Genomic DNA, 27,598 nt, shown 5'->3' on the forward strand with positions numbered 1-27,598 from the left:
ATTATGAAATAACATTAATCTAATAAATAGGTTTTCCATACTGAATTTGTCATAAAAGAAATAGTTGTTTCTCTTTTGGAATACGTGTACACATGACTAAGTAAGACGAAAAAAGTGACAAGCTAATTCTGTTAAAAATTTTCACTAACAAATAAAACAAGATTGCTTAATAAATTTCATTTCTTTCGTTATTCCCCTTGCTCTCGTATCATTTTCTTTAGACATGTAAAATGCAAAATTTATTTTTCTAAAATCATATTACCGTGATAAAATTATGACGCACGATAAATTATAATGTGTGCAAGGAAATCTTGTAAGAATAGCAAATGGAATAACAACCGCGACTCTCGTCCGCGAACCGTCCGCGGTTCTCGTGGCAAAATCTCAATTTATTATTTTACGCGTTTGTCTATTAACTTCCTCTCGGCTCTTCCTGTTCGCGATACCACGAGCCACGCTCGTAGCTCGTAGCTCGACCAGTCTTCCTGCATCGGTCTTGGCCTCGCACCCGATGAGATACGTCACAAGAGAGAGAAAGACAGGAAGGAAAGAGAGGGGGGAGAGGAAAAGGGAGAGAAAGAGAGAGATTTTTTCCCGAAGAGGCAATTTACGGTAAAATTGCTCGGCGAGGCGTGAAGAATTTTGAGAGGCGTGCAACAAGTGGTTGGGTGCAACAAGTTATTGCAGGCGACGTCTGGCTCTTTCCAAGCCCCGTCGTACCTTCACTCTCTGTTCGTACGACTCTCTCCATGCTTTTGTACGCATCCGAGATGCGCGCGTCCTAGTATTCAGCACGTTCCACACCGTTTCGCGACAATCTCATCGAAATCCGACAAGGATGCCTAATCTTTCGGAATGAAGGCAGCCTTATATAGAAAATCCATTCTGCATATCGTGGATAACAATATCCGATGGATAAAGGTTTGGTCTCTTGTTGACATGAAAGAAACTTGAACATTACAAATACTATTCATCACTTTTGAACCTGCTATTGTGCGATTTGACTCAACAAAGGTGTAAAACGTCGATTCAAGCTCAGAAAAATATAATAAGTACATGTAAACCCGACATATTCTACTCTGATAAGAGAGAACACACATTTGATTGTTCTTTTTTACTTCCAAGTCATTGAATCTGAATATCTTTAACAACAAAATATCCATCAGCAATGCAAATTGATTATGTTTTAAAATTTAGTTTATTTAAATTTATTGAGGTATGCTCGTAGGATATCATTTCCTCAGTGATACCATCAAATATTAAAATATTCATAACGATAATGATGTTCAAACTCGACATTCAAACTAATAATAAACGCCTTGTTTAATTTACTTAATGCTCTTTTAATGCTTGTATTGTTTAATGCTCACTCGCGAAATCACGGGATGTTCAGCGACAATCAGTTAACCGTGCGCTCGTGCTAATAATCTCCGCGGGCGATTGGACGATCGCCCTGGACAAGGTCCAACGCGACATGCTCGTAGACTCGACCGCGGACCCGCTTCCGCGGCTCGCTTGAAATAGTAGCGAAGAATCGTCAGCCGCGTACGTGGCCGTGGTGCGTGTGTCTAACGCGAGCGAGACGACGACGACGACGACGACGACGACGACGACGGACGACGAGCGCGAGAGGCGCGGAAGGAGGGCAAACGCGACCGGCCACAGAGCAACTCTCTCCGCGGAATGAGCGATGATTGTAACATTTCGCATGGACCGTGCGCGCTGTCGCCGCGAAACGACATATACGTCATCGACGACGAGAGAGACACACGTCGCGATGTGCGCGTCGGTCACGCTGTTCCGCGATTGGCAAGACGGACGACAGGGCGGATAGACAAATGGAGAACGCCACTGGTTGGCCTCCGCTCGCGTGGGTGGTAAGTCCGTCGCGTCGCATCGTCCGTCTGAACGGTCGTCTCGTCGCGTGACACGCGCCAAAATATTGTCCCTCTCTCACACATGCTTACGTAAGTCACAATCGAGCTGCACAAAGTGCATCGGGACTTTTTCCATCGCGCCTTTTGTACGATGATTATAAATATGTTTCTCTCACCGCTTCTCTTCCCTTCTCTTGACCGACCCAAATCCCAAGTGATCTTTGATGCACATTGTCGAGCGGATATCGATTTCGATTAGAGAAAGAGAGAGAGAAAGAGAGAGAGAGAGAGAGAGAGAGAGAGAGAGAGAGAGAAGATAAATAATCTGTAAAAACTACAAAAAATAATATAAAACCAATATAAATAATAATCTTTCTGTCGCATTGCGCTTATCGAAGTTGCATTTAGAGTTCATTTTTTATAAATTATAATTAGGAAGAAAATTGATGAAAAATAAGATCATAGGACTGACCAAGAGATTTCTGCGCTCTAGTGTCTAGCTTGTTTTCTAAATTTCCTAAATTGTTTTCATCCAGTTTACAGGAAAATCTTTAGAGCATCGAAGATCAAGTCTACATTAAATATGATATCTCTACAAACATAATAGCAATTTTGTAACGTTGAGTTTTCTATAAAAAAATAATGTAATACATTATCTATTCATTTGATCGTGGAGTTCTGTAATTTTTAGAATCAAGTATAATTATCGAGATTCTTTTTAGGATTAACGGAACTTGTTACAAATTCTTTATGATATAAGATAAATAATTATCACCTTTTTGACGATTAATGACAATAATGACTATCGAATCAGATATGCAAAATCGTAATCCTATTAGGTCCTTTACCCGATAAACATTTATATCTCATTTTCAACGTGTCCATGTAAGATTTACCCGGCAACGTTTTGCGATCGTGAAATCCGAATCGCATGTTCAAGTTAGTGACAACTTTGCTTTCGACGCCACGAACGGGATACCCATTCTCAAATGACGGTGGCACGTCTCAGTCAGCGATCGCTGTTAACTGGGCGCCGCTCGCAGAACGACAATATCACTGTCATCGACGTGGCAGCTCGAATTGCGACTTAACCGCTGCGCGTTAAAGGCAGCGGCATCGTGGAAATTACGCGCGCTGCCTTGCCAGAGGAATGCAATGCAGGCGTATTATGCGAAACTACGTCAGTGCGGCGTCGCGGAATGCGCGGAGAATGCGGATTCTAGGATGAAACGAGAACATAACGAGCCAGAACCTAGAACTGAAAGGGAAAGTACTTAAGATAGTAGCAGGGTAAAGGGAAGAGGTGTTTGCTTATATTTAGCGAACAGGCTAACCGAGGGGAAGAGAGAGAGAGAGAGAAAGAGGTGTCTCGAACATAATCCTTACAACACTTGCATTGTTGCGTTTAAGTGGAGTATAACTTATGAGTTATGACATTTCTCTCGCGAGCGCGTTAACTCATCTTCCCGCGCTTGTTCGCCTAAATAAAGTAGTCAAATGAAACGAGTTTCGTGTCGTACATTGTCCCGCGACAAGTCGCGTTAGCGAGAGCGGCTAATAAGCAGCATACGCAACTGGATCGCCAAAATTGTGACAAGTTGGATGATGAGTGAGTCATATACGCGGAGCTACGCGTTGTCCGACAACAAAATGTCAAGTAACCCGTAATTCTGTCGCGTGCGTGATGGCGACGTGCGAGATGCACGAAGCACGAAACAGCACGCGAAACATCGTAATGTAAATCCACCGAGAATTTCGAGGTAGTCACGAGAAATTCTCAACGGGCGGCGGACGTTCCCGACGATGCCACTGACGACGGTGATATCGTCAGCAATGTCGACGCATCTGATGGCAATATAATTGTCCACCGCGACGCCGACGGTACGATAAAACATCCGCGATGTTTACGGCACCGTGTGTGCGTCAGTATGCACGTGTCTGCAGATACGTTGAGGCTCGTGCCCGACAAATAACGTTTTCGTATCACCTTGTGCAATGTCGCCGCACATGCTGGCACTAATTGCAAAAGAATAAACTCGTGACATCTTAGCATCTTCTGAATTACGGAGTAGGAAATCTGAACTAACGAGTCGTACAATAAGCTTGATATTTCTTGAACTAACGCGCGCGTTCTTCTTCTCGAGTGTAACCAACTACGTACGATATAATTCGGGAACTATACCCGACTATACTAGTATATTAGGAAACGGTGGTATTTCCATAGTATACTAGAAAGTAAGCGATCAATAAATTAATATATTTATTTTATTTCTCTCTGAGAGAAAGATTACGAATATATAAAATAGTATAATAATTTAATTTTTAAAATAAAATAGCACATTTAAAAAGTAGACATTTTACATAAAAAAATACCATCAGTTTTCAAATTTATATAGTTATAAATTAAGGTATCAAGAAGGAATGATTGAATACAGCTTTATGACAATTTGTTGATAAATCTTCTATTTTGACATAATTAATTTAGTATGGTAACTATTATTTCCTGCATAAAATATCAACAGCCCATAAATTTAAAAAATAATTTAATAACGTTAAATTATCTAACAGTATGTCTGATACTATTACTGATGTATTTATAATCTAGTACACACAGACATTCCGCTACCATGTTTTGACAGATGGAAACGCATGGAGTGTATGTTCGAACCTTTCTAATCATTCAGTTTAATCTGATTTGCGTTATAATCCATCAATCGCATATTCTAATAATTGCGGAAGCACTATGCTGTTATTGATGCTCGTGAAGCAGTAAAGTAGCAAAAGGGAGACGAAGCGAAGAAGAGAAAAAGAGAGAAAGAGAGAAAACTTTCTGTCATATTGTCTATCAAAAAAAATCGGGGGTGGCGAGGAAGTAATTTAATAATGACGATAATACATGGCTTGACTCTGGATGCGCGGAATTGCCGAACAACAAGCGGATCACTATTAACTTCCTTCTTCTCTTTCACCATCTCTCTCTCTCCCTTTCTCCGCCCCCTCTCCCTCCAAATCTTTCTTCTTTGCGTCCTTCCTTCTCTGTCTGTTTCGTCTTTCAACTCGCTCTTGCGTGTATAACACGTCTGAGGTAGGTGGTCTCAGATTGAACGAACAATAGTACACGTGTAGCTATTACACCAAACTGTCGTGTTGCCTCGAACAAAACAGCAAAATGCGGCCCGACACCTCCCACTACCTCCTATTTGTTGTATCGGAAAATCATTATTCGCGATTAATCTAATCAAAGGGTATTGCAAATTATTGAATGCTTGATATCATCCAGTCATTGGCGAAAAAATGTCATTTTCTTGTTATTTTTCAAGGAGTTACATCGTTATGCGAAAGAACTATGAATTTAGAGAGTGTACTGAAATCATATTCGCTTTTCATCATGTTTCTCATCTCTTGTTGCGTTCACCATAAAACCACGCGAATACACAATGTTCTGCATGAGACAAGTTAGATTGTCATGTTACATTTGAGGAAACAACAGAGCCCGTTCTCACGCGCATGTTTCTCTCTGATTCAAATTTCTTCTCTATAAGTAGAAATTTGGCTTCGGACATTGTATTTTTTATTTTTATGTAATATGTTATCTACAAATTTATTTTCTTTTAAAATTAATAAACTTTTTTTCATATATCTTTTTAAATTATTTCATTTTTTTATACCATTTATCTCTAGCTAGATTTATATTTAAAGACAACGTAAAAGCTGCAATTAATAAAAATTAATAATTTTTCGTGACACTAATGTGTCTAAATTGATAACCGTTGCCTGTAATCATCGCTTTTAGCAATTTTACAAGCGTGCATCGCGATCGAAGGTTTATGACACAAAAATGAATTGTAGGCTAAGTGCGCAAGATCTTCCCGAGTATTAGTTTGGAAAGCATAAACTACAGATTGTTCTATCGCGGAAGATCTCGCGCACATTGTCCGTTCACTTTGATAATTCTGGAAATCACCGTTTACATTTTTTTACCATCAATTTCCGTTACGACGCGTTTCGCAAAGACGCATCAACGCGGTAGACTTATCATGCCTAACTCGTCGTAAACGCCGACAATCAGCGTTTCGATTAGACGGACCTTCGGGATCACCGATTAACGATATTGCGATTCGGTGCTAACGAACGTGCCGCAATCAAAACTCCCATCATCGGCTGCAGAACGGAATTTACACATCTATGACATCTATCAAAGTTCCGTCAAAGTGAAGCCAGCAGTACTAAGGTCATCGCATGGTGTCGCATACGTATTTCTGTGAGACACGACGACGCCGGCAGAATGCAAATGCAGCAGACCTTACACGACGAAGACGACGACGACGACGACCACAAAGACGAAGACGAAGACGAAGACAACGACGACGACGACGAGGCGATAGACGACGACGAGGACCACGTCGACGCCTCGTCCGCGGCGACAGCGCGCCTGACGTCAAATATGCGCGCTCTCGCGCGCGCCCGAGGAGCCGAAGAACTCTCGTGCTCGCCGCGGTTATGTAACCGCGCATGAAACTAATATATCAGAGTTGTCCGGCGTTTGTGGCAAACTTAGACCGCGCGTCTCGAGCCAAACGTTCTCCCGCTCAATCCTTCTCTTTCTCTTTCTCTCTCAGCGTTTCAGTTCTCGGCAGACGAGACACGTCCGATTAGAGAAAAGTTTGACAGTTCGACAACGCTGGTTGCGTTGTGTAAGCTATAACTTATGAACATATATATACTTGTATTCTATATTTTTCGATTTTTGAGCGAATTGATAATATATCAGAAAATCGAGCTTTTCGGAAGCGCAGCGTGATGAACAAATTTGAAAAAATCGATAAAAGAATGGAGGAATGACATTGCGAATGTAAAACATTTATATTAATACAATAAACATTGATTACTCATAATTGTCAGGGTGATAATATATTTCATATCTTGATTTCCTTTCATTCCGATTCTATTATTGCAAAGTTGATAAATCTTTTATTAATTAAATCAAAATTTCCATTTAGATAGATGCGCATCAGCATTACGATCGCCAGGCATAGTAAAGAAAACAAGCTACCAATAAATAAAGTCTGTTCTCATACGATTTTGGCAAAAGCCCGGAGAGAAGAAGAATTTTTTCGCGTCTAGAGAAACCCGAAGAAAAAGAACGAGCATCTGCCGCTCTCAAAAAGTCCCGAGCGTTCCAGACCTGACTCTTCTCTCTTATACATCATCTTTCTCGTTTTGGTACTTTTTCGTTCTTCCGGCTCGCACCATCCGATATTGTTCGCACGGGACATACGTTCGTCGTTCTTTTTCTGCGACTGGAATAAGATGTTTAGTCTGACAGTGGATTCGTGAAACATTATGGAATTTGGAAGAAAAAAAAAAGATACAGAAGAAAGAAAACGGAGTAGGAATGAACGCATTGTCGCTTAGCCGAAATTACTTCTATTCACGCCATGATGAAGATAATAATAAAATATTTAACCTCGGAAATAAAACTTAACTCAGAATAAATATCAAATTTTCGCTTCTTAATGTTAAAATTACTTTTTGATGTTTATTGCGGTATTTAGTATGACAAAATCTAATTTATAAAATGCAAAGTGAGTGGAGTAAAATAGAAATAGCAAGTATATTGAAGAACTGCCGCGATTATTGAAGGTATATTGAATGTACTTTGATTATTATAAGATCTAACTTGTCTTAAGATAGAGAACTCACCGCATAAAGTCTCTATTTACGTCGCCTAAGAACGTGACGAGTGTCGCGGAAAATATTAGCCTACTAGGCTGCATTATGTGGCGGACTATGTGGCCTACGTATTATATAATTCAATATTATGCGTCCGCGAGACGTTTGAGTGTCGCAGATAGCAAGCAGAGCCATAACGTCTCGCGTGACAATTTTCGCGCGTATATCACAAACGGGGGGACTGCTTCAGCCGGCTGTCATAGGTCATAGTCGTGCCGACAAATTCACGAAGAGAAGCACACTGTCGTTGTTGCGCGAAGCTGGGCTGTTTCTTCTCGATTTCAGGGTGCGCCCGATGATGTCGCCGATGCGTGGCTGTCGCAACGCCGCGACGCGTTAAAGGCCGGTCTACAATACGTGGAGTAAGCCTGAAGTAAGGAGTAAGAGTAGGCAGGATTAAGCGTTATAGCCTGTTGGGTCTCGATTGGCTGAGCGTAAGTGTAAGAGTAAGAGTAGGAGTACGAAATAAAATTAATTTACTTCGCTTACGCCCTTTCGCTAGCTCTCTTAAACCGAAAATAGCCCTTTTATGCTTACTCTTACTCCTTACTCCACGCTTACTCCGTGTATTGTAGACAACGCTTTATACCCACGTTATACATGCACGACTCAGAGCACGCACGTCACTCCCATTGTCAACGGGACGCACGCGTGACACAGGCGTGCGACATATTACGCGCATATGATTTACCGGCCGACACCCACACGGCAGATAGGGTTATATGATACAATTGTTAGAGGATGGTCGCGAGCCGCATTTCCTGTTCGCGATTGGATCGTCGTAGAAATTTAAACAAAATAATAATACGAAATAGTGCAAATTAGAACTTTGCACTTGGCTTATTCCTCATAGAGGAAGTGATGTCTTAAGATCACGGTCTTACATACAGGTCTCTCAACTCTGATGTGTGTATGTGCCAAATTTACCGAAATTTCTGTAACTCCAGAACTAATTAACAAAATCTTAACAAATTGTATATGAAATAGAGGTAGAATTTTCCGTGGAGTACTATAAAGTGTATAGTTTTTGTTACCGATTTTCTGGAAAACGATTTTTTTCCATTTTTTTTTCATTTTTTTTTTCATTTTTCTAATTCTTGAGTAAAAAATTAAAAAAAAATTGGTATAACATTATAATAGATACATATACATAAAAATTTACATCTCGCGGAACATATATACCTTTCAAAACATAATTTTATAATATGTATCAATTTCAGTATATTTTATACATTAAACAGAATCTTGGGAACCCCCCAATATCTCAGATATTTTATCAGTTATTGATGATAACGTCGTATCATGATAAAAGATGTGAGATATCGGTTCCCAAAATTCCGCATTATTCATTTTAGCCCGCGGGACATTAAATAATGCAACGTTTTGATTAAAAGCATTGAAGACAGTCAGCACGAAACGGTAAGCGAGTTCGGAGATTCCGTCAGAGTTACGAACAACATAAGAGATCACTAATAGCGCGGGATGGCACTCGCAACAGCTTCTTTATCGATGTAAACAACCGCTAGAATCACTGTGGACGCAGTACACTGTGCCAAAGTGCCGTCGTATTTTTGGAACGCATTCAGCGTCATGGCGTCTCACGTCAGCACGCCCTCGCTTGAGCCACCAGTGTCTAGGTGCTAGCAAAAAGTGCCATCAGACAGAGTCTGCCCTCATCTAAACTCCGTATGAGGATGAGGATACAAAGAAACCAAATAAGTGTCCCGTCTACCGTTTAATCCACGTACGGTCAGAGTTTTGCTGCGTAAATAAAAAAATCGAGGCTTCTGTTTTTATACAACTTTCAGTTTAGAGATTTGCAGCAGTTATCCAAACGATCAGCTGAAGTCATATTCATTAAGTTTATAAAAAAAATTATTCGGTTCTCCTTGTATTTTATTTCAGATACAAAACAAGCACAGATAACGGAAAGATTAAAAAGATTGTTTAATCCCGGCATACGTTTTGTCGCGCATCGTTTGCACTTTCTTTCTTAACGGCGTATCTGATACGGCGTTAATTCGTTCCCGAAGTTGCAAACGCGGTCCCGCGCTACAGCGGGAAACCAATATAACGTTTACGAGTGCACATAAGAGACGGTCATAAATCAAACTCAAACGCTTGAAAACGAATGAAAGGATAAAGATCGGGCCGGTTTGCAACATGTGATACATCAAGGCGCGGCATGCCGCATAAATCGTGTTTATATCGTGCCAAAAATCAATGTTTGACAAGCGATATTTTTTCAACTTCTTTATAGCGGTGCTACCATGAGCGCGAAACTTGCACGGTTAACAACACGAATATGCAACATCGAAATGAAATGAGAGCAATTAAGAAGTGAAATTTGTCATCAATGTTGCGTGAAGTCAGACCACTTAATACATACAGAAGTGATTTATTGCGGTTAGAGAGGGTCGCTTCGTTATTCTGTCACTATCTACTCTTAAAACTGAAAAACAAATTATATAAAGCTCAAAATGACTGAATAGTGATTCAAGATTTTGAAAAATAATAATTAAAATAAATAATAAAGTAGCTCTCTCTCACACACACACACACGCACACACACACACACACACACACACACACACACACACACACACACACACACACACACACACACACACACACACACACACACACACGCACACGCACACACACCCACACACCCACCAACACACACACACACAGAGAGAAATGTTTCTTTAGATTTAATAAATTTTCTTAAATCTAAAGAAATTTATGCATTGGAATAGTCCAACCGAATCAGTGTTTAAACTACACATTGCAATTGTTTGACTTTTCAAATAAAATGTATCTTTACCTTAAAATAAATCATCTCTCAAAAAGAGTTGAATATTTTTTTAACTTAAACAATTTTATTATTTTGGCTAAAGTATTGCACTATTGTACTTAAATTACATTTATGTTGAATGAAATAATTTCATTATTTCGACTAAAGTAATATACTATTTCACTTAAATTATAATTTTGTTGAATGAAACAATTTTATTGTTTCAGTTAAAGTATTGTACTATTTTACTTAAATTATAATTTTGTTGAATGAAACAATTTTATTGTTTCAGTTAAAGTATTGTACTATTTCACTTAAATCGTATTTTTGTTGCATTAAGGGCCGATATCACAGTCTTCGATTAACGTGATCCTCCGATTAAACTCACTCTTCGTCTCTTTCTAGGAGGACAGTTAGAAAGAGATGCAGAGTGAGTTTAATCGATGGATTACGTTAATCGGAGACTGTGATATCGGCCCTAAGGAACTCTCTTACAACTGCTAAAAAAATAAATTTATTATATTGATTAAATAATTTAATTATTTTAATAAAAAATTCGTTCTTTTAATTAAATAATTAAATAATCTAATTCAGTAACAGAGAAAATTTCAGGGATTTATTTGAGAACTTATTTTATTTAAATACTTTCTAAGGTTGAGAGAGACAGCAGAGAATAAGACGTTAGGCGTTTACATCTATTGTAGTTTGTAGTGGAAAGTAAGGTAGAGAAAAACGTAAGTTGTAACAGGCTGTTGTATACAATAGCCTCTTGTTCTCTGCCATCAGCCTTACTGTGTTAATTAATTTAATTGCAAATAAAACATTGATGCAGTTTGATAGATATGGCACAAATTGAAAAACAAATATATTGTTATTAGAAAAGTGTTGCTCTTAAAAAGTAATGTAAACAAATATATAAACAAGACAAAATAAAGAGACAAAATATATTAAAATATAAATATTTTATTATACGAAAATATTTTTCAGTGTTTTTCAACTACTTTCAATATTGTATAAGATATTTAAATATCTTCAAATTAAAATATAAATTATATGTTGATATAAAAGTAACTGTGGCCATTTTTGTTATTTCAACATAATTACAATAAATGGTAATTTTTAGACTTTTACACATTATAACATAAATAAATGGCATTGGACAATGTTTTTAGAGATCTCACAACTAACAAATAAATGAACGAGAATATATGGTAAATCAAAAACATACTTTAAACATTTTGCAAAATGTTAGTCGCCAATGTTTCCTAAGATCTCACAACTTACAAATTAATAAATGAGAACATATGGTAAACTAAATACATATACTTGAAGCATTTTAATCGTATAAGTATCAAACTTTAATCGTATAAGTATGTAATGGCTAGCGGGAAGGAAATATCCGTGAGAGTGCGATCGCACAGAAACGTCGGTCAGCCCTGTCAGAAACTCTCGATTCTTCTCAAACACTTTTCACGTTCGCTTCTTTGTTTAACGGCACACGGCACACGGCACATGGCACACGTTCGGACACATTCGCACACGTTTGCACCAGAGATGTTATGTTTGCGACGTTGCGTTTCTGTACGCTACTACAGCGCGTGGTGGGGGCTACGTGGGGGTAACGCACACGACTCGGCCTGCTCAGCCAGCTTCGGGCTGGTATAGAACTGTAGAACAGCTATCAGCCGGTAACCAGTAACGCGTGGTAACATGTATGCTATACTTACAGCACGGGAAAGAAAGAGACAGCAGATCATATGTCTGCGCTCTTCTATACGCAAACCTGGCTGAGTTTTCATCTTACATTCTTTGCCATTACTTCTGGATTTTTAATCAGATTTAACGGTTATTCCAAACAGAACATTAATTGTAAATAGTAACACTCTTATTTCGATCAAACATATTTTATATTATTTTTATGTAAAGAAATGTTTTATTTCATTGAGTAATATTTAGTGTAACCAAAGAAAATGTTTTTTCATCGAAACATATTCTTTCAAACAATCGTGTTTTTTCTATTAAACAAATGGTTTAATGTAATAAAATTACAAAATTTCTATTCAACAAAATAATGTTTTACTTAAAATAAATTTGTTTCTCTGAAATAAATATAATCCAAACAAATCGAAATCACGAATGTAAAGAAATATTTCTCTCTGTGCACACACACACACACGAATAGCGGACGCGTTGTTACGTTTTAGTGATAATAAAAACGGCAACAATTTCAAATTTACTATCCAATAAATTAATTCTTTGCAATTAGCGTTTAACTACCTAATCTACTTAAACAGGAACATTATCGAAAGAATTTCAAAGGAAGATAACTTATAAATGCTTGTGTTTTATTATATTTTTAGTCCTTGATTTTATGACAGGGAGATAATTTTCAGTTGCAAGAAATGTTACATTTTACGGGTAGAAATACATTCTAGAACGAGAAGATATTCTTTATACTCTTTAATACTTTAACGGTGCTATATAAAGATATAATTAGGATCATAAAAATTACCGTAAAATTAATTAGGCTTACCCAATTAATAATACGATAATATAAAGATAGATAAAAATCTTTTTAATTATTTTTTCAATTTTATGTCCTTAGTGACAGTTTTCACTAATTAAACCAAATGATGCCCAACCTGTTCTATTTTTACGCGTTTTATACGGTAATTTATCGCCGAACACATTAACGTCATCGTTCTTGCGCGACGTAAATCTCGCGGAAAAAGAGCAGAGATTGAAGAAGTATTTAAAAGATGTCATTATTGGGAAGGAAAAGCGCGCTATGCGGGATAACGACACGCTCGCTTGTTCGCTCATGTTGGACGTCGACCAACTTAATAACATGTATCTAACACATATCCAGCGTGACAACTGTTTCTTCTTCAACAATTCTCTAACGTGGTTGGCATCTAAACGATGTCCGGACTAATGTGTATCATTGAGCGCGACGGAACCTCTATTCAACCCATCGATGCCGGGGTCGAAAATCCACACGCTAAAAGCGATTATAATCTCATTACGAGCGGCCGTTTCGTGAGTTTCTTTATATCTCGTAATTACTACGTATTTGATCGGTGTTTTAACGCGCATTTGTCAACTTCTAGCGGCCATCGCTTTGCAGCGTGTCGCTAGGACATTTTCCGATTAAACCGTGTAGCCCCGCTTAAAACAGGTTCCGTGATTGATTTTTTTTATATATGTAGAACCCGATACGCTTCGTACATGACAGCATTGCTTTATCGTGACGATCGTAGATGACCCGTGACTATTTAAGAGCATAAATTCTATTCCATTTAGCATCATATGTTTCTGTCGACGATTAACCCGAATTGCTATGACGAAAATTGTCGGGAATATTTAGGAACTATAAACGACGCGTGACTTCCAAGTTAATATACTCGAGCTTATTTTTTGCTCGGCAAATCGGATTTTAAATGCCGCTCGCAATACATCCGCGCGGATCTGACAAAGTGGTAACGCTAAAGAAAAGAAAGATAGAACGGAGAACACATCAAATTTGCAAGTGTTATTCTTATCTATAATTTTGCAGCCTAAACTTAACCGCGGCATAACGATCCGCCGATTAAACGAGACATTCTGCATAATTTACTGTTTCACTTAAGCGCGCTCACGTTCTGTCTTTTTTAAGCCACGTCGCTTATAACGGACACTTTTGTACCGCATAGCGTTAACTACAACGATGAGTATTATTGAGCCAGTAATTACATCAAAAACCTCGCCATTGTTACAATGCTAATCTTCGATATTACCTTTTCGACACATCTCTAACTCTTCCCTCGCTAAGCAGATAATACGTTCATATATCTTGCGGCAGTAGATAATTTTATTATGAGTTTTATATTACATTTTTGTCATATAAAATATGTACTTTTGTAAATATGTAATTAAAATCTAGTAATACGATATAGAAGTACTCAGCGATATAAATTCTTACATGACATACGACATAGTAACATACGATTTAATAATTAAATAATTTACATATAATTATAATTAAATTTTTTATGCCAATTCTATAAATAGCAAAATGCTGATTGTATTTGTGTGCATGTTCTGATTTTTCATCGATTTACATCGATTTACGGTCGCTGCCGTCGAACACGATCAGTGCGAATCGTTTCAGGGACTCTAGCGACACCGGGTTAATTGACTTCGCGTTTTCATTGTCCAAACGGTCACGATCCATTTAACGTGGTTTATTTCGGGGCGACGCGGCGCGCTCCGCGCGATTGAGCGCGTCTGCCATGTGGGTGTTGCTGCTGGTAAATTCCCCGCTGTTTACTAATTTTGACGATTCCCTGCGTTGCATTGCGTTGTCATGTAATGCCACGTTAATTGCATTGCGTTCTCGGTCTCCATTGTGTCCGCACGAATCGGCTACGATGTGACGCGATACGACGATCTTCGTGGTTGAGCGACAAATTACATTATGGGTACAGTTACGAGGGTACGCTCATTTAATTATCGAGTTTCTCTGCTACTGTATATGTTTATACGCAAGCGATATTTCTGTGGTAACTTACGATAATTCACTCGTTTACGCGGAGTGACTTACGATAATTCACTCGTTTACGCGGAGTGAATTATCGTAAGTTACTATACAGAGGTAACGCTCGTGTAAACATAGTATGCGTCTCTGGAATATTGCTTTCTTATTATCAGTTATAGGCACACATTCATTGGATGCAACATATTTACAACGGCATATTAATTGTCACATTACGGTTTCTGTAATCATTGAGTGCTGACGATATATTGCCGCGATTTTGTTAGATTATCATTAAAACTGGATTCTATATTGCAATCAATAATTAAACACACAACTTTATTAATACAAAGTTTTAAAGTTTTTATATTTAAAGATGTTCCAGATTTGACCAACTCTTACAATTCCAAATCTGTCAAGTATATGAGTCGATTTCTAGTCGCTTAGAAATTCTATATTAGAGATACGAACTTACGATAAAAAAATTCTGTCAGAGAAATAGGCATAAATCTATATCTCGCAATTTTCTATTTTTGTGTATATAGTATCTGAAATCTGTCATTTCCTCCTTTCTTCGTTTTTTGCTTCCTCATAAAGGAAGCTTCGTTTTCGTAAAAAAAATTTTTTTTAGTTGCTTTTGCCAATGTGTTCAGAATGTTTTAAAACGTCGAAAAATCGCTATTTTAAAAAATGCGTGATGCTGTGATGCACTTAACACCGCAATTCTTCAACAAAAGTTATTATCTCCATCTCATCTCTGCGAATATTTATGTAAGCGCACGCGACGTCAGTATTAATGATATCGCCTTTGTTAGCCGTAGGATATACTTCGTGTTGATTTATCGCGATTTTCGAGACAATTTGGTAAGATCGTTCCTCGTGGACGCGCGCAAGCCGCGAGTCGACCATTCGCACCGGCTATTATTGTCACGGGCGTCACGATACGAGGGCGACGACGAGTTCTCGCGCGGGAGAGACACGCGCGAGTACATTCATCCGCGTTCGCAGACCGCCATGCGGGCCTCAGCCCGTTCAGAACGGCGCGTTTCCACCATGGGCCACGATTCATAGTCACGCGAGTGTACCATTAATGAGAGTTCCTCCTTGCGGCAACTGGCCACTGTTATTATAGCTGCTCATAACAGTCAAGCATCGCGCGGCAACGGCGGCAGTCGCGTTGGCAGCCGCCGTCTACCGTCTGCAGTGTCTGCACCGACTGTGAGGCATTGAGCGTCTATTTTCACGCGCGCCGCGCGTCGCAAACAGCCTCGCTCCTTGTTGCATGATTCCGAGTGAATGTCCAGCAGTGTGGACCACCCCCTGGTCAATTAAAGTCGACGAGCCGGAAGAATTTCGCGCTGGAACGGCGGCGCGCTTGGAATGAAGTCAATCGTTAATGCAGAGTTGAAAAACAAATAATAATAAAAAAATTGCTTACAATTAGGTCTACCAAAAAAATAATGAAATTTGCCACCGTATTTGAATCTCAAATAGCAATTATCCAAGGAATATGTTTCATGTAAAATTGGTATTGCGTAAGAAACGCGAATGATTGTAATTATGCAGAACTTTACTGAAATCGAGGAGATCCTATTTCACACAGCTTGAATTACGCTCACTCGAAAGTGCTTTCCGCAAAAGGATTGTGCAGCTAACATAAGACTGAAAAATTCAGGATACTGGCTTTGCAACTCTCGCCCCCCCCCCGTGTGCGCAATTAAAATTAATAAAATGATAATTAATAAAAACTGCAGACAGAGACTGGGCTCTCTTTCTCTTTCTCACGTATCGTTAATTCGTTACGAGTTCTCGGAGGATGTTTTCCACGAGCCACTTTGACGCTCTCGACGCGACGAAGAGGACGCGCTTCTCCGGTACTCTTTAAGAGTAGAGTCGGCTGTCATAAATGTCATTAATTGATCGTCGGCGTTTACGGGCTTGAGAGCCGGTTGTCATCTCTTAACGTGGCGGATCTTCTCCGCCCGCGCCCGCTACGATAACCACACCGCTGGTAATTATTCCCCTTAAGCACATCGATTATCATTTCATTAACTGACACCGCCACTTGATCGCGTATTCTAATTTTTTTCGGGGCGGAGGAATGGCACGTCAAATTAAAATGACTTTAAATCTTTATTACATCTTAAATTTGACGTTGCTCAATTTATTTCATATGGATCGCAAAAGTGTGTGAAGTTTTATAGATAGTAGATCCATAAATGAAATGTATTGTGCCCGACTTATTTGTATTTTATTTAAGTTTTATCTTTATTATTTTTGCATTATTTTTATATTAATATTTAACGTTTAATTATATTGTAAATAAAATTTGCAACTGATTTCAAAGTAATATATTTCATCGTTGGAACTGATGGCAATATCAAATCGTATTTAAAATATTTGACATAATGAAAATAATATATTAAAAAATTTTAAATTTATAGAGAAATAGATTTTTTTAATATTTATAAGAAATATAAAAACTCCGGAATGTTCTCTGCAATATTCAAAATAATTAAATTTTAATTCCAATTTCATGTCTCTTCTGTAAAGTTTAACAAGATATATATATTTTTTTTCCTGTACTAAATATGTTTCCAGATTTTTTCAGTTTAAACATATATTTTCCACATGTGATTTCTCCAGTGGTGTTAATATCACACGTCCAGGAAAAGGCAGATTAATCTTCCCTTCCAAAACATTCGCACGTAATACAGAGAATCGAGAGAGCGAAAGATATCGCTAGTCGCGAGCGGGTGTTGAAAAGAGTACAAAAAGAGAAATCCCAGCCAGACAGTGGAGGGCGTGGGAGATACATTTATAAACTCGCATCTGTGAACTTAGAATCGCATGATTTAGTGACTACGGAAGGAGATCGTCGCGTCCGCTTTAAGCGGCTCTTCAGTCGCCCTCGTTTGCGAGAAATGGCGTTTCGCCGAGTTAAAGCGTCTCATCGATCATAAGTAAAATGAATTGTGAGATTATCGGACAGGCAGTCAAGTAACACTTTTAATCTTCTCCGTGATTTAATCTCGACTTATTAAAACTTTTACAAGTGCTCTATCTCTGATGGAAAGTAATTGTAATTTCGCTGAAAAACACGAAATTACATTTGTATTGAATATTATGCAAAATATCTCAGAATTATCGATCGTCTTTTATCTTTTCTATCTTCAACCTACTTTTTTATATCTACTTATAAACATACCTATTTATAAATTGCGCATTTCAAATTTTTTGATCCGAATTAGGATCTGATACAAAAACACGACAAATATCAGCGTTATATAATTAACAAGAAAAACTGTCAATAATACAGTGATGTACATATTTGTCGCATAAGACAAATTGTTAGGTGTTACATATATAGGTGTTTCGAATTAAATATTATAACATTTAAAAATATAAAATTAAATAAAATTTGAACTTTCAATAAAATGATAGTAATATAAATAAAATATTGAAAATGTTAAGTTAATGAAACATTATACTTATACCATTTTCTCAGATAAGTAATAGGATAATTAGCATTTACCAAAGATTGAGGATGGCCGACATGCACCGAGGGCCGTACATATCCATGACCTCGTATTCTTGCGAAATGCACATGGTGTGGCCTCTGTAAATAATGGTAATTGTTACATTAACGTAACAAATGTCTGCGTATATAATCCGCCAAGAGGAAATCGCGTGCGTTAACGTGCATTTCGTAACACTTCGTGCCACATTTCTCAGCCCCCCGTTCCTCTAAGTTCAATGTGCATCGCCCGATTGTTTCGTCTCTCCGCGCGGTTTTACACGATACAGATCTTTTGCATTCACCGTATGTCAAATTTAAGTGCCTGTTCATGTCGTACTGAGTGAATATCCCGGGAGTCGTTAAAATAGGTGATTAATCGCGTTGCAAGAGGAAATATACGAGTTTCCTCTCAAATTAACTTCGACTAATGTCGCTGCGAGATACAGATGTGGCAAACGCAATGCAGCATAATATGAATGAATATTATATTATAAATGTAATATATACTCGAAATAAACGCATCTTTGTACACTTTGATATATTATAAAATCGATCGTTATGTGTCTCAAGATGATTCCTCATATTATAGAATAAATATTCTAATTCTCGTTTGTCTAATTTTAATATCGTGTGAAAATAAATTAACAACTATGCTATTTTTATGGAAAGATTGCAATCACTTCCTTTAAATTAGTTATATACCATAATATACACCTTTTCATACGTATTCAGTATATATTTTATTCATTTCGTACACACGAATAGCCCTAAGGAAATTAGCTCTGCCTTCGAATTCCGACGGTATTCTCGACCACGGTCGATACTCTTCGACTCCGTACGTCACCGAGAGCATGCAAATACACTAAATTTAGATCGCTCGTTGGTACGCAATTCGTTCTGCATTGTCGGCAACGACAACGATGTTTTCCCGTATTATTTATTATGTTCGGACCGCGCGATTTGTAAGCGCGCGACTAATTGGAGACGATCGGCGCCGTCGAGCTACGAATTCAAACGATGATGATTAGACCACAGACGTGGATTTCGACTGAAATCACGAACGCTTTGCTCGCATTGCGGAATAGCGCGACGTTAGACACGAAAGAGCATACATGTCCGACACAAGCGAGCGTTGCAAATAGCCGAAATAGCTAGCGCGCATCCGAGAAAGTCATGATCCGTGAAATATATGTGTCGTTACGTTGTCGAAGATACCTTTACGACTTTCGAGGCTTTCGAAGTTCTAATGTCGTTCGTGTCGAATCCAGTTAAGCCACTTTTACGGTAATGCCGCTGGGATCTATAACGCAAGTGCCATGCGATAATAGGTATTTGAGTGCGTCACATTTTTAAATTATCGTCTTGTATTGTACAAGTTTTAACATACTTTATCAAATTCTTCAACAAGATGAATTGCGCTATCCGTAAAAATATTAAAATTTTGTTGAACAAATCATCAAATGTTTTATTAATTTAAATCTTTGTTTTACTTGAAGTAATTTTTACAAATACCTACAATAAGCTTTCAAAAAGAGAAAATTGAATAAAAAATTGTAATCTGATTTTGACAAAGCTCAGCGCCAACACGTATAACGAAATCCTCTATCATGTTTCCTACAGGTAATAATGCGTGAACGTGACAGCTCCAGATAATATTCCCGACAATCTCTAGCCAGACGGAACATTTCAGGAATCATCGGTAACGCCTAACCAGGCGCGAGTCGCTCAACCTCGTTATTACATCTCTCGCCGAATTCCTTTCCGCATTCAGCGAACGTCTCGTCTACTCGAAGCACGGTGTTCGTAAATCTTTCGCCGTAGTTACAGCCGCCAGGAATTACGTTGATGCACTATTTATAAACACGTGACATCGAGACGAGATGGTAGGTGCGGGTGGGCCAAGAAAACCTACGTCGCTACCACAGTCGAGTAGCTTCGTGTTCTCGGCGCCTCTTCTAGTCCACACCTGCTCTCGTGTAATCAAACGTTCTCTCTTGCAACCTCCTTCCTCCTCTCTTTCTCCTTCTCATATCTACTCGGTACACACTTGGTCTCACATTAAATTCCTCCACAAGAAGATTCTTCGATCGCTTTTAATATCTTCTTCTGCAAAAAACTATACTGTCACATTTTCGAATTACAAACAACTTTTTAATCAAACAATATAAACTACTTGCGCAAAAAAATAAAAACTCAAGACTTGAATAGAAGAATTTGACGCAACAGAATAAAAATTATTTTTTAAGAAGAAATATTGTTATCAGAAATATTCCATAAATAGTAGATGATGCTGAATGTTAAATAATAATTAATATGTACATAGCATAATAATAATTAGAAAATATTTACATGCATAATATAATAAGCATTATAGAAAGAAATTTTAATTTGTTCTAAAAAAGCTTTATCATTAATTAAAAGATTTATCATTAATTAATTCAAATGGTTCACTATATCCTACATTATTGAATACAGTCTATTTTTTTTAAATTAATCTACACATTTAACGGTATAATCACTACTATGATAGTGACTCGAACAATTTCATAGCTCGACGACGTTTATCACAGCTGCGTCTTTGCGATGCGTTACACCCTGATTAAAACAATATTTAAAAAAAGTTCGTTTTAATACGTGCCGCTTTCGAATCGACCGACTTGTCACTCGAACTATAGCCTTTCGATACGCAAAAATCATACGGTCGTAATTATCTTAAGGCTACCGCGGTGCAACGGTGCCCACACTGTGTAGATCATATTTCTTGTCGGCTTCTACCTTTCCTCGGTGCTCGTGTGCGAAAAGGAGTGAGACGTTCGAGAGCCGCGAGTGCATTAATCTCCGGCGACGGTTGCGTTAATATAATCGTTTAATATGTCCGGTTTATTAACTGCGCCCGTTCTCATTGGACCGTTAATTCACCCCTCCGCCGTGAACCCATTGAGAACCGAAAATCCGGCACGCGAGAATGAACGAGTGAACGGAAGAAGTAGAAAAAGAAGATGAAGAAAGAGAGATTATTTTGCCCGACCCGCCGTCTCTTCGTGTGCAATGCGATGCAAACCTAAACCTAATGCAGCACACCAGAGCATCAAAAGTCCGATGATGAAAGAATAGATATAATTTGATGAAAGGCGACGAATCAGATTCATTGTTATTATTGTAAAACTTTCTACGCGACGCTTTCGCGGCAATTATAAACATTATAATTCTTGCAATTTTTTGCTATTCCGGTATTTAAGGATACTTCATCATCCAAGATATGCAGTAAATGCATAACATACGATTAAAAATGTAAACTGATCATTGTAATTAAGCTAATATCTCATTCTCTCTGTGAAAGCGATGATCTCTTTGAATTGTATTATTACAGAAATGGCCACAATTTCCGACAAGTACGAAAAATTACGTCGCTAATGAGTATCTGTGGGTAACACTTTCTAAAGCGTAAGCGACACGAGCGTCATAAGCGGCGTAAGATTATATCTCCGCGTGGCAATAATTAAAATCTGGTTGCCACACCGTCGTGCTGATAGATGCTCGCGAGCGAGACAAATTATGATAATAAAATTGTCAACGCGTCTTGATCTCTCCGTTCCGAGAACACCAATTATTTATTACGCTCGTAATATTCATGCGCGCGATCGTACTTACCGCTGCGAGCGAGCATTCGATGATTGGTCGGATCAAATAATTTGTATATTGCGCCACGGGGAAAAACGCTAATGTGACGCGCACCCAGTCGGTCGATAATTAATCCAAAATGGCGATTTGCGGTGGAAAAAAACGCGTTTACGATGGATAATGAATCGCGTCGGGCGCCGCCAGTCAAGTATGCAAAGCGAATAATACGTTCGACTTATGCGCGACTGATGTCGGTTGCGGAAGGCAGAAAGGTGCCCGAACCGGCCAATCGCAATCATCGCGGTGTACGGTGCACAATGTGCCGATCGACACGTCGATTGGTCGGCCGAACGACACCGGTGTCACGAGGGTAGTGTCTTTCCACATGCGGACTCTACTGTCATTTAATAAGCGTCCTCCGGGTATATTTCGAAGCGCAATCGAGCGCTGTGTCCTCGAACCGTGACACCTCTATAAGATCGTTGTCGCAGCCTTAGGTCTTTTGATCTCTACAAGTAGCAATTAACCCTACGGTTAAGCTAAAAAAATCTTGGAATTTCTACACAGGATGTATTAAAAGTGTCTTTCATATTTTAACGACAGATATAGGATAAATAAGCAGTCTCGATTTTTCCTTAATTGAAACGTCAATGTACTGATATTTCTCGAGTTATAGACGATTGAGAAAACAAGAAATTGTCGCAAACAGTTAGATAATTTATAGAGATAAAATTTTATTACTTACTATTTGACCTCTACTTGACATAATTTAATGTAGATAAATAGATAAGATGATTAGAATTATAATTAACGGAAATTGGACATATTCCGCAATTCGGTACGGATTCATCGAAGAGTATGCCTCGTATATAATAAACCGTTGCGATCGTAAAACGCGCAAGATCTGTGACGAACTTAGCTTTCTTGCGAACGGTCCCGCGTTCCTTTCGCAACATTCTAACGACTTTCCGAGCAAGAAGAAGCGGACTACGTCGAGTAAAATCGCGGACGCGCATACGCGCTCCGGGAAGCCCCGGCATTGTCTTACAATTAGAGAAAGAACGTACGCCGGCAAAGTCACGGTGATTAGACGCCGCGAGGTGTGAAGGATCGGGATCGATGGATTCCTGGAAAGAGCGAGCGTAGGTGTAAAAATGCCTCGGTGGGCAATCGTCACGCTCGGTTCGCCACATTCTGTCCGGCCGGACATCCCGCGGCGAGGGAGGTGATGGCTCCTCCGCACACATACATATATACATGCACGCATGCACACACGCTCGTACGATAGACGCATGAAGCGTGGAACCGCTGCGGTTCCGTCGGCATCAGGAGCGTGTGGCACGAGAAACCTTGCCCAAGTTACGTCGCCCGTCGTCCTCCCGCGGCGTTAGGAACAACACGTTCGTGGGAGCGGCGAATTCCGCGCGCAATTATCCTGACGCGCGACATTTGTTAGGGTCCTGTCGCCCGGTCGGAGTCCCGACACTCCCGACGGGGCGGATAACAAAGTCTCGGAACGGAGCGCGCGGGTCTGTTCGCTCGTCGTACCGCCGAGCGCCGCGATGTTACGAAGTCACGTTCTGTCCTCGAGTTCCTGGAGGATCGGTTTTGCACCGTGCTCCCTTCACGATACGAGAAGTCGGTGAAGCAATTTCTCGCGCGACATCGGTAACATCGGTATATACGTGTAACGCGCCGCGAGATCCGAGTTATTGTTGCATCGAGATGCGCTACTCCGAAACGAGAATTGGAACTGATGTGATCACAGAACCAAAGTTTAGCTTCCAGAAGCGTCCGATGCGAAGCAAATTAAATCTACGACATGCGGGTAACAAACGCAATTGGCGACGGAGCAATAAAGCCACCGCCTTTGCCGTTGCGAACGATATATCGCGGATTACGCTCGCGCGGCACGTCGATTGAATTTAATTACGGAAATACATCGGCACTCGTGATCGTTCTAACGCTGCGCGCGCGTCGTCGCGAGGAAGAAATACTGCGGATAGAAATAAGGAGATCTAAGCGCGCCGTCGCGTCGTTGCTGCTCGATCGATGAATAATAAAACGCCCGAATGCCGCATGCCGGAGCGGTCGGAACTCGGAACGCCGCCGACTTGTCGTGTCCCCCCGTTCTCAGTGAGACGTTGATAAATAATTATTGGAGTATAGACGTGGGCATTTACAAGCAGGTGCGCATTCGAGGAGAAGCGGTATTTCGCGACACCTGGTGCTGATTAACGAACGAAATCGTCGGTGCGAGCGAGCGAGCGCGTAGCGACTTAAGCGGCCGGCTAAATTGCCGCGTTATTCCTGTAAACCGTGGCTATCCCCACGACTGTCCAATTACCGAGGTGGCGAGTCGTCTCCGTCCGGGGATACACGCGTTCCGCGCGCGCGCACGCGGCGACTTGAAATCGCGGTTTCTTTTCTGCCGGCGACGGCACCGTTAAGGACGGATAATGAGACGAGTCGCGAGTCGGGGCGGAGAAAGAGAGAAACCCCTTGCAAGCGCGCGTTGTCGTATTATTACCGCTGGCTACCGTACAGTATATACACGGTAGCGCAATTTCATATACAAAGCTCGAGTAAACCCCGACGTGATGACCCCGAACCTCCATTAGATTTATATAGTCACAATGTTGCATCGCGCGCTCACCGCCGCGATTCCAAGATACACCGAGAGGCACATTTGCATTCAACGGAACGAGAGACGCGGCCACGAGCGATGCACGATTCCGCGCTTTTTATTTTCGGCAACAGCAAACGTTTTGTTGTCATTAATATTACTTATATTACATTCATCACGATGATGAATGCTCGGGTAGGGATTATGAGCGGCTACTATCGATCGGACGGAGTCGCGTGCGGATCATCGGCCGACACATCGCCGATAATCGATCGAGCCGCTTATTTTTCTTAATTATGCGCGCTGAGATGTTATGAGTGTTAAAACGAGCGTATTAATTAAGGCGCTTTCAATGGGAGTGGTACATCTCGGTTACGTGACACGATATTCACTCGGCCGGTAGTACTTATACCTGTATCGCAATGCACGCGCGGCGACGACGCTAATTATGCGGGAAATGTAAAAAAGGATACCGCGCGCCCGAGGAATATGAAATGAGCGACGAAGAGCAAGAAAAACGAGGCTATTCAACGATCAACATCGACAGTCGCATATAACTTATCGTGCGAGACTTCTTATCTCTTATTATTACGATCGATATATGTTCTTTTAAATTATTGCTTGAATTTATTTTTAAGTCTTATGGTACGCTCATATTATTAATACATCTTGTAATTATTAATCTAACTGGATTATGTATGTAAGAATTAACATATTATCATAATCTCATATCAATAAAATAAATACAATTTACGAAAAGAATAAGTGAAAATAAAAATGCGTTTTCATGCATAATATCCACTTTTCTTATGCTAATATTAATCTCTCTAAACGTGGAATTTATGCTACGAATTATTTCCATAACGTCTCATATATTCGATTACGATTTGAATAAAATTTCGGAATCACCTACAGATCTTCACTTTTTGAGCGATCTGAATCTAGATTCCGTGGCTTCTTCCTAGCAACGCGCGTCGGACAAAATAGCGCATCAATAACAACAGCTCAGTTATCTCCGGACAGGCCATTGACGAGCAACACATTCCATCCTCTCTTCCCAAAATCATATTCGGCACCACGATACGACCGATTTTTATCGGTTATTAAATCTTCTTAGTGTTTATTTAAGCGCACCAGCTTAAATGTGCCGTCTCCAAGAATAAACGCTCACCGAGTCCGAGTTATCTTAGCGTCGTCGCACATTTCGGGAAGTCGCAAAGGAGCCATCGCAAATATTTAAAAATCGTCCGGAACGTCGCGGATTGTGCCAGATGATAAGTGGATCGCTGAAATTAACGTCGACGACGATCTTCTTGCCTTCGATCTCTCCGAGCTCCTCGCATCCGACCTCTAAATATCTGACGAGAGCTGCTCATGAGACGACACATAACGGCATTGCCACCTCGGAATATTTTCGAAGGATAGAAGAGGCGAGAAAAGGTGAAATATGACGAAGCCAAAAATGTCAGCCTTGGTGGCCTCCGCCATTCGCAATCTGCGGGAAATTCGTGGTTCCACGTCGAAGGAAATCATGAGTTATATTAAATCCCAATATACGGGGTCGGACGCCAACATACAAAAGCAGGTATACTTAAGAATTACCAGTTTTTATCAATATTATTAATTTTTTGCACGAAAAAACATGTTTTTACGGATATTATTTTGATACTTCTCCTAACAATATTAATTTCCTATTCTCTCTCATCAGAAAAAAGTAATTATTATATAATAATTATTGTTAATACGCTAATGTTTAAAATTTGGTAGTTTCATTTTCTTAAATTTCGAAAGATATCTTAAAATTTTCCGATTTTATTATATTACTTGAAAAATTTTTACTGGAAATTGTAGATCAATAATCGCAGTAAAAAAGAGCGTTTATTAATCGTACAAGAAGTTCGTTAGTTATAATAAAAGGGGTTCTCTTTTCGCAGATATATGCTGCCTTAAAACGCGGCTTGGACTACGGTATCCTGAAGAGGGACCGTGGTTATTACAGCCTGAATACGGATCCTGACATGATGTACAAAGCGCATACCGTAGCGCCCTTGGAGCAAGGCAGGAGGAGGCGAAGGAGGCGACGACGTGGACGCGGAGTATCGCGAAGGCGAAGACGAAGTCGCCGAGGCCGCAGGAGGGGCAGAGGCAGGGGCAGAGGCACGACCAGGGCTAAGGGCAGAGGCAGAGGCAGAGGCCGAGGCAGAGGCAGAGGAAGGAGGAGGAGGAGGAGAAGCAGAAGCACAAGAAGCGGAGGGAGAGGAAGTCCACCGCTTCCTAGGACGAGGTCTCTTGCAGCCAGGTGCAACAAATGCTCGTCCAGAAAACGCACAGAGGAAACATTGGGAAATTCCCCGGTGGAGAACCTCCGAAAAGACATGACTTATTTATACAAGAACAATACCAACAACCAGACGCCGTCCAGACACCAGAGCCGTAGTCGAGATCGAAGTCAGACGCGCAGCCGATCGAGTAGCAGTGACAAGGAAATGATTGACGACCGAAATCGCGATCAGCCGTGAACATCTACCCACGAAAAGATACTGCGGATCTTAATCCTTCGCAGTCGTATATCGTCCATGTAAAATTGAGATCAAAATTTTATACAAAATTGAACATTTTTATTGGATACATCAAGAAATGTATTATTGTACATTATTTCGTAAAATTCTATTTGGTTTGGAAGAGAAAGCAATTTTATAACCTTTTAATCGAGACTGCAAAGGATTAATAATTGTTCGACACGGTAGTTATCGATCAGTGACGCGGGGATAACTCTCATGAATCTAGATCATGTTTTAGTTTTGCGATAAATTACAGTGGTCCGAAATGTACGTCGACAGCGAGCCTTGTTTTGTAGTCTTCGACTTTTTACAAATTTTATATGTTTCCTTTACACTGACTAATTATACAC

General features: G+C 39.8%; 2 protein-coding genes across 2 annotated transcripts in view; one reads left to right on the top strand and one right to left on the bottom strand.

Moving 5' to 3' along the window:
* Positions 1 to 20,727, bottom strand: part of LOC143902485 (uncharacterized) — a 60,078-nt gene extending 39,351 nt beyond the window's left edge. Inside the window, exon 1 of the mRNA XM_077415444.1 lies at positions 18,456 to 20,727. Within this exon, the coding sequence (XP_077271570.1) occupies positions 18,456 to 18,529 (74 nt within the window). The 5' untranslated portion in view covers positions 18,530 to 20,727. The remainder of the gene's footprint in view (positions 1 to 18,455) is intronic.
* On the top strand, positions 1,513 to 27,598 carry LOC143902484 (uncharacterized). The gene is made up of 3 exons (XM_077415443.1): positions 1,513 to 1,877; positions 25,805 to 26,272; positions 26,622 to 27,598. The coding sequence occupies exons 2-3, from the start codon at positions 26,135 to 26,137 to the stop codon at positions 27,204 to 27,206; spliced, it is 723 nt and encodes a 240-aa protein (XP_077271569.1). The 5' UTR covers positions 1,513 to 1,877; positions 25,805 to 26,134; the 3' UTR covers positions 27,207 to 27,598.

Source organism: Temnothorax americanus, unplaced genomic scaffold (genome assembly GCF_048541705.1).
Source record: "Temnothorax americanus isolate GAGA-0224 unplaced genomic scaffold, ASM4854170v1 Scaffold4, whole genome shotgun sequence".
Classification (NCBI taxonomy): domain Eukaryota; kingdom Metazoa; phylum Arthropoda; class Insecta; order Hymenoptera; family Formicidae; genus Temnothorax; species Temnothorax americanus.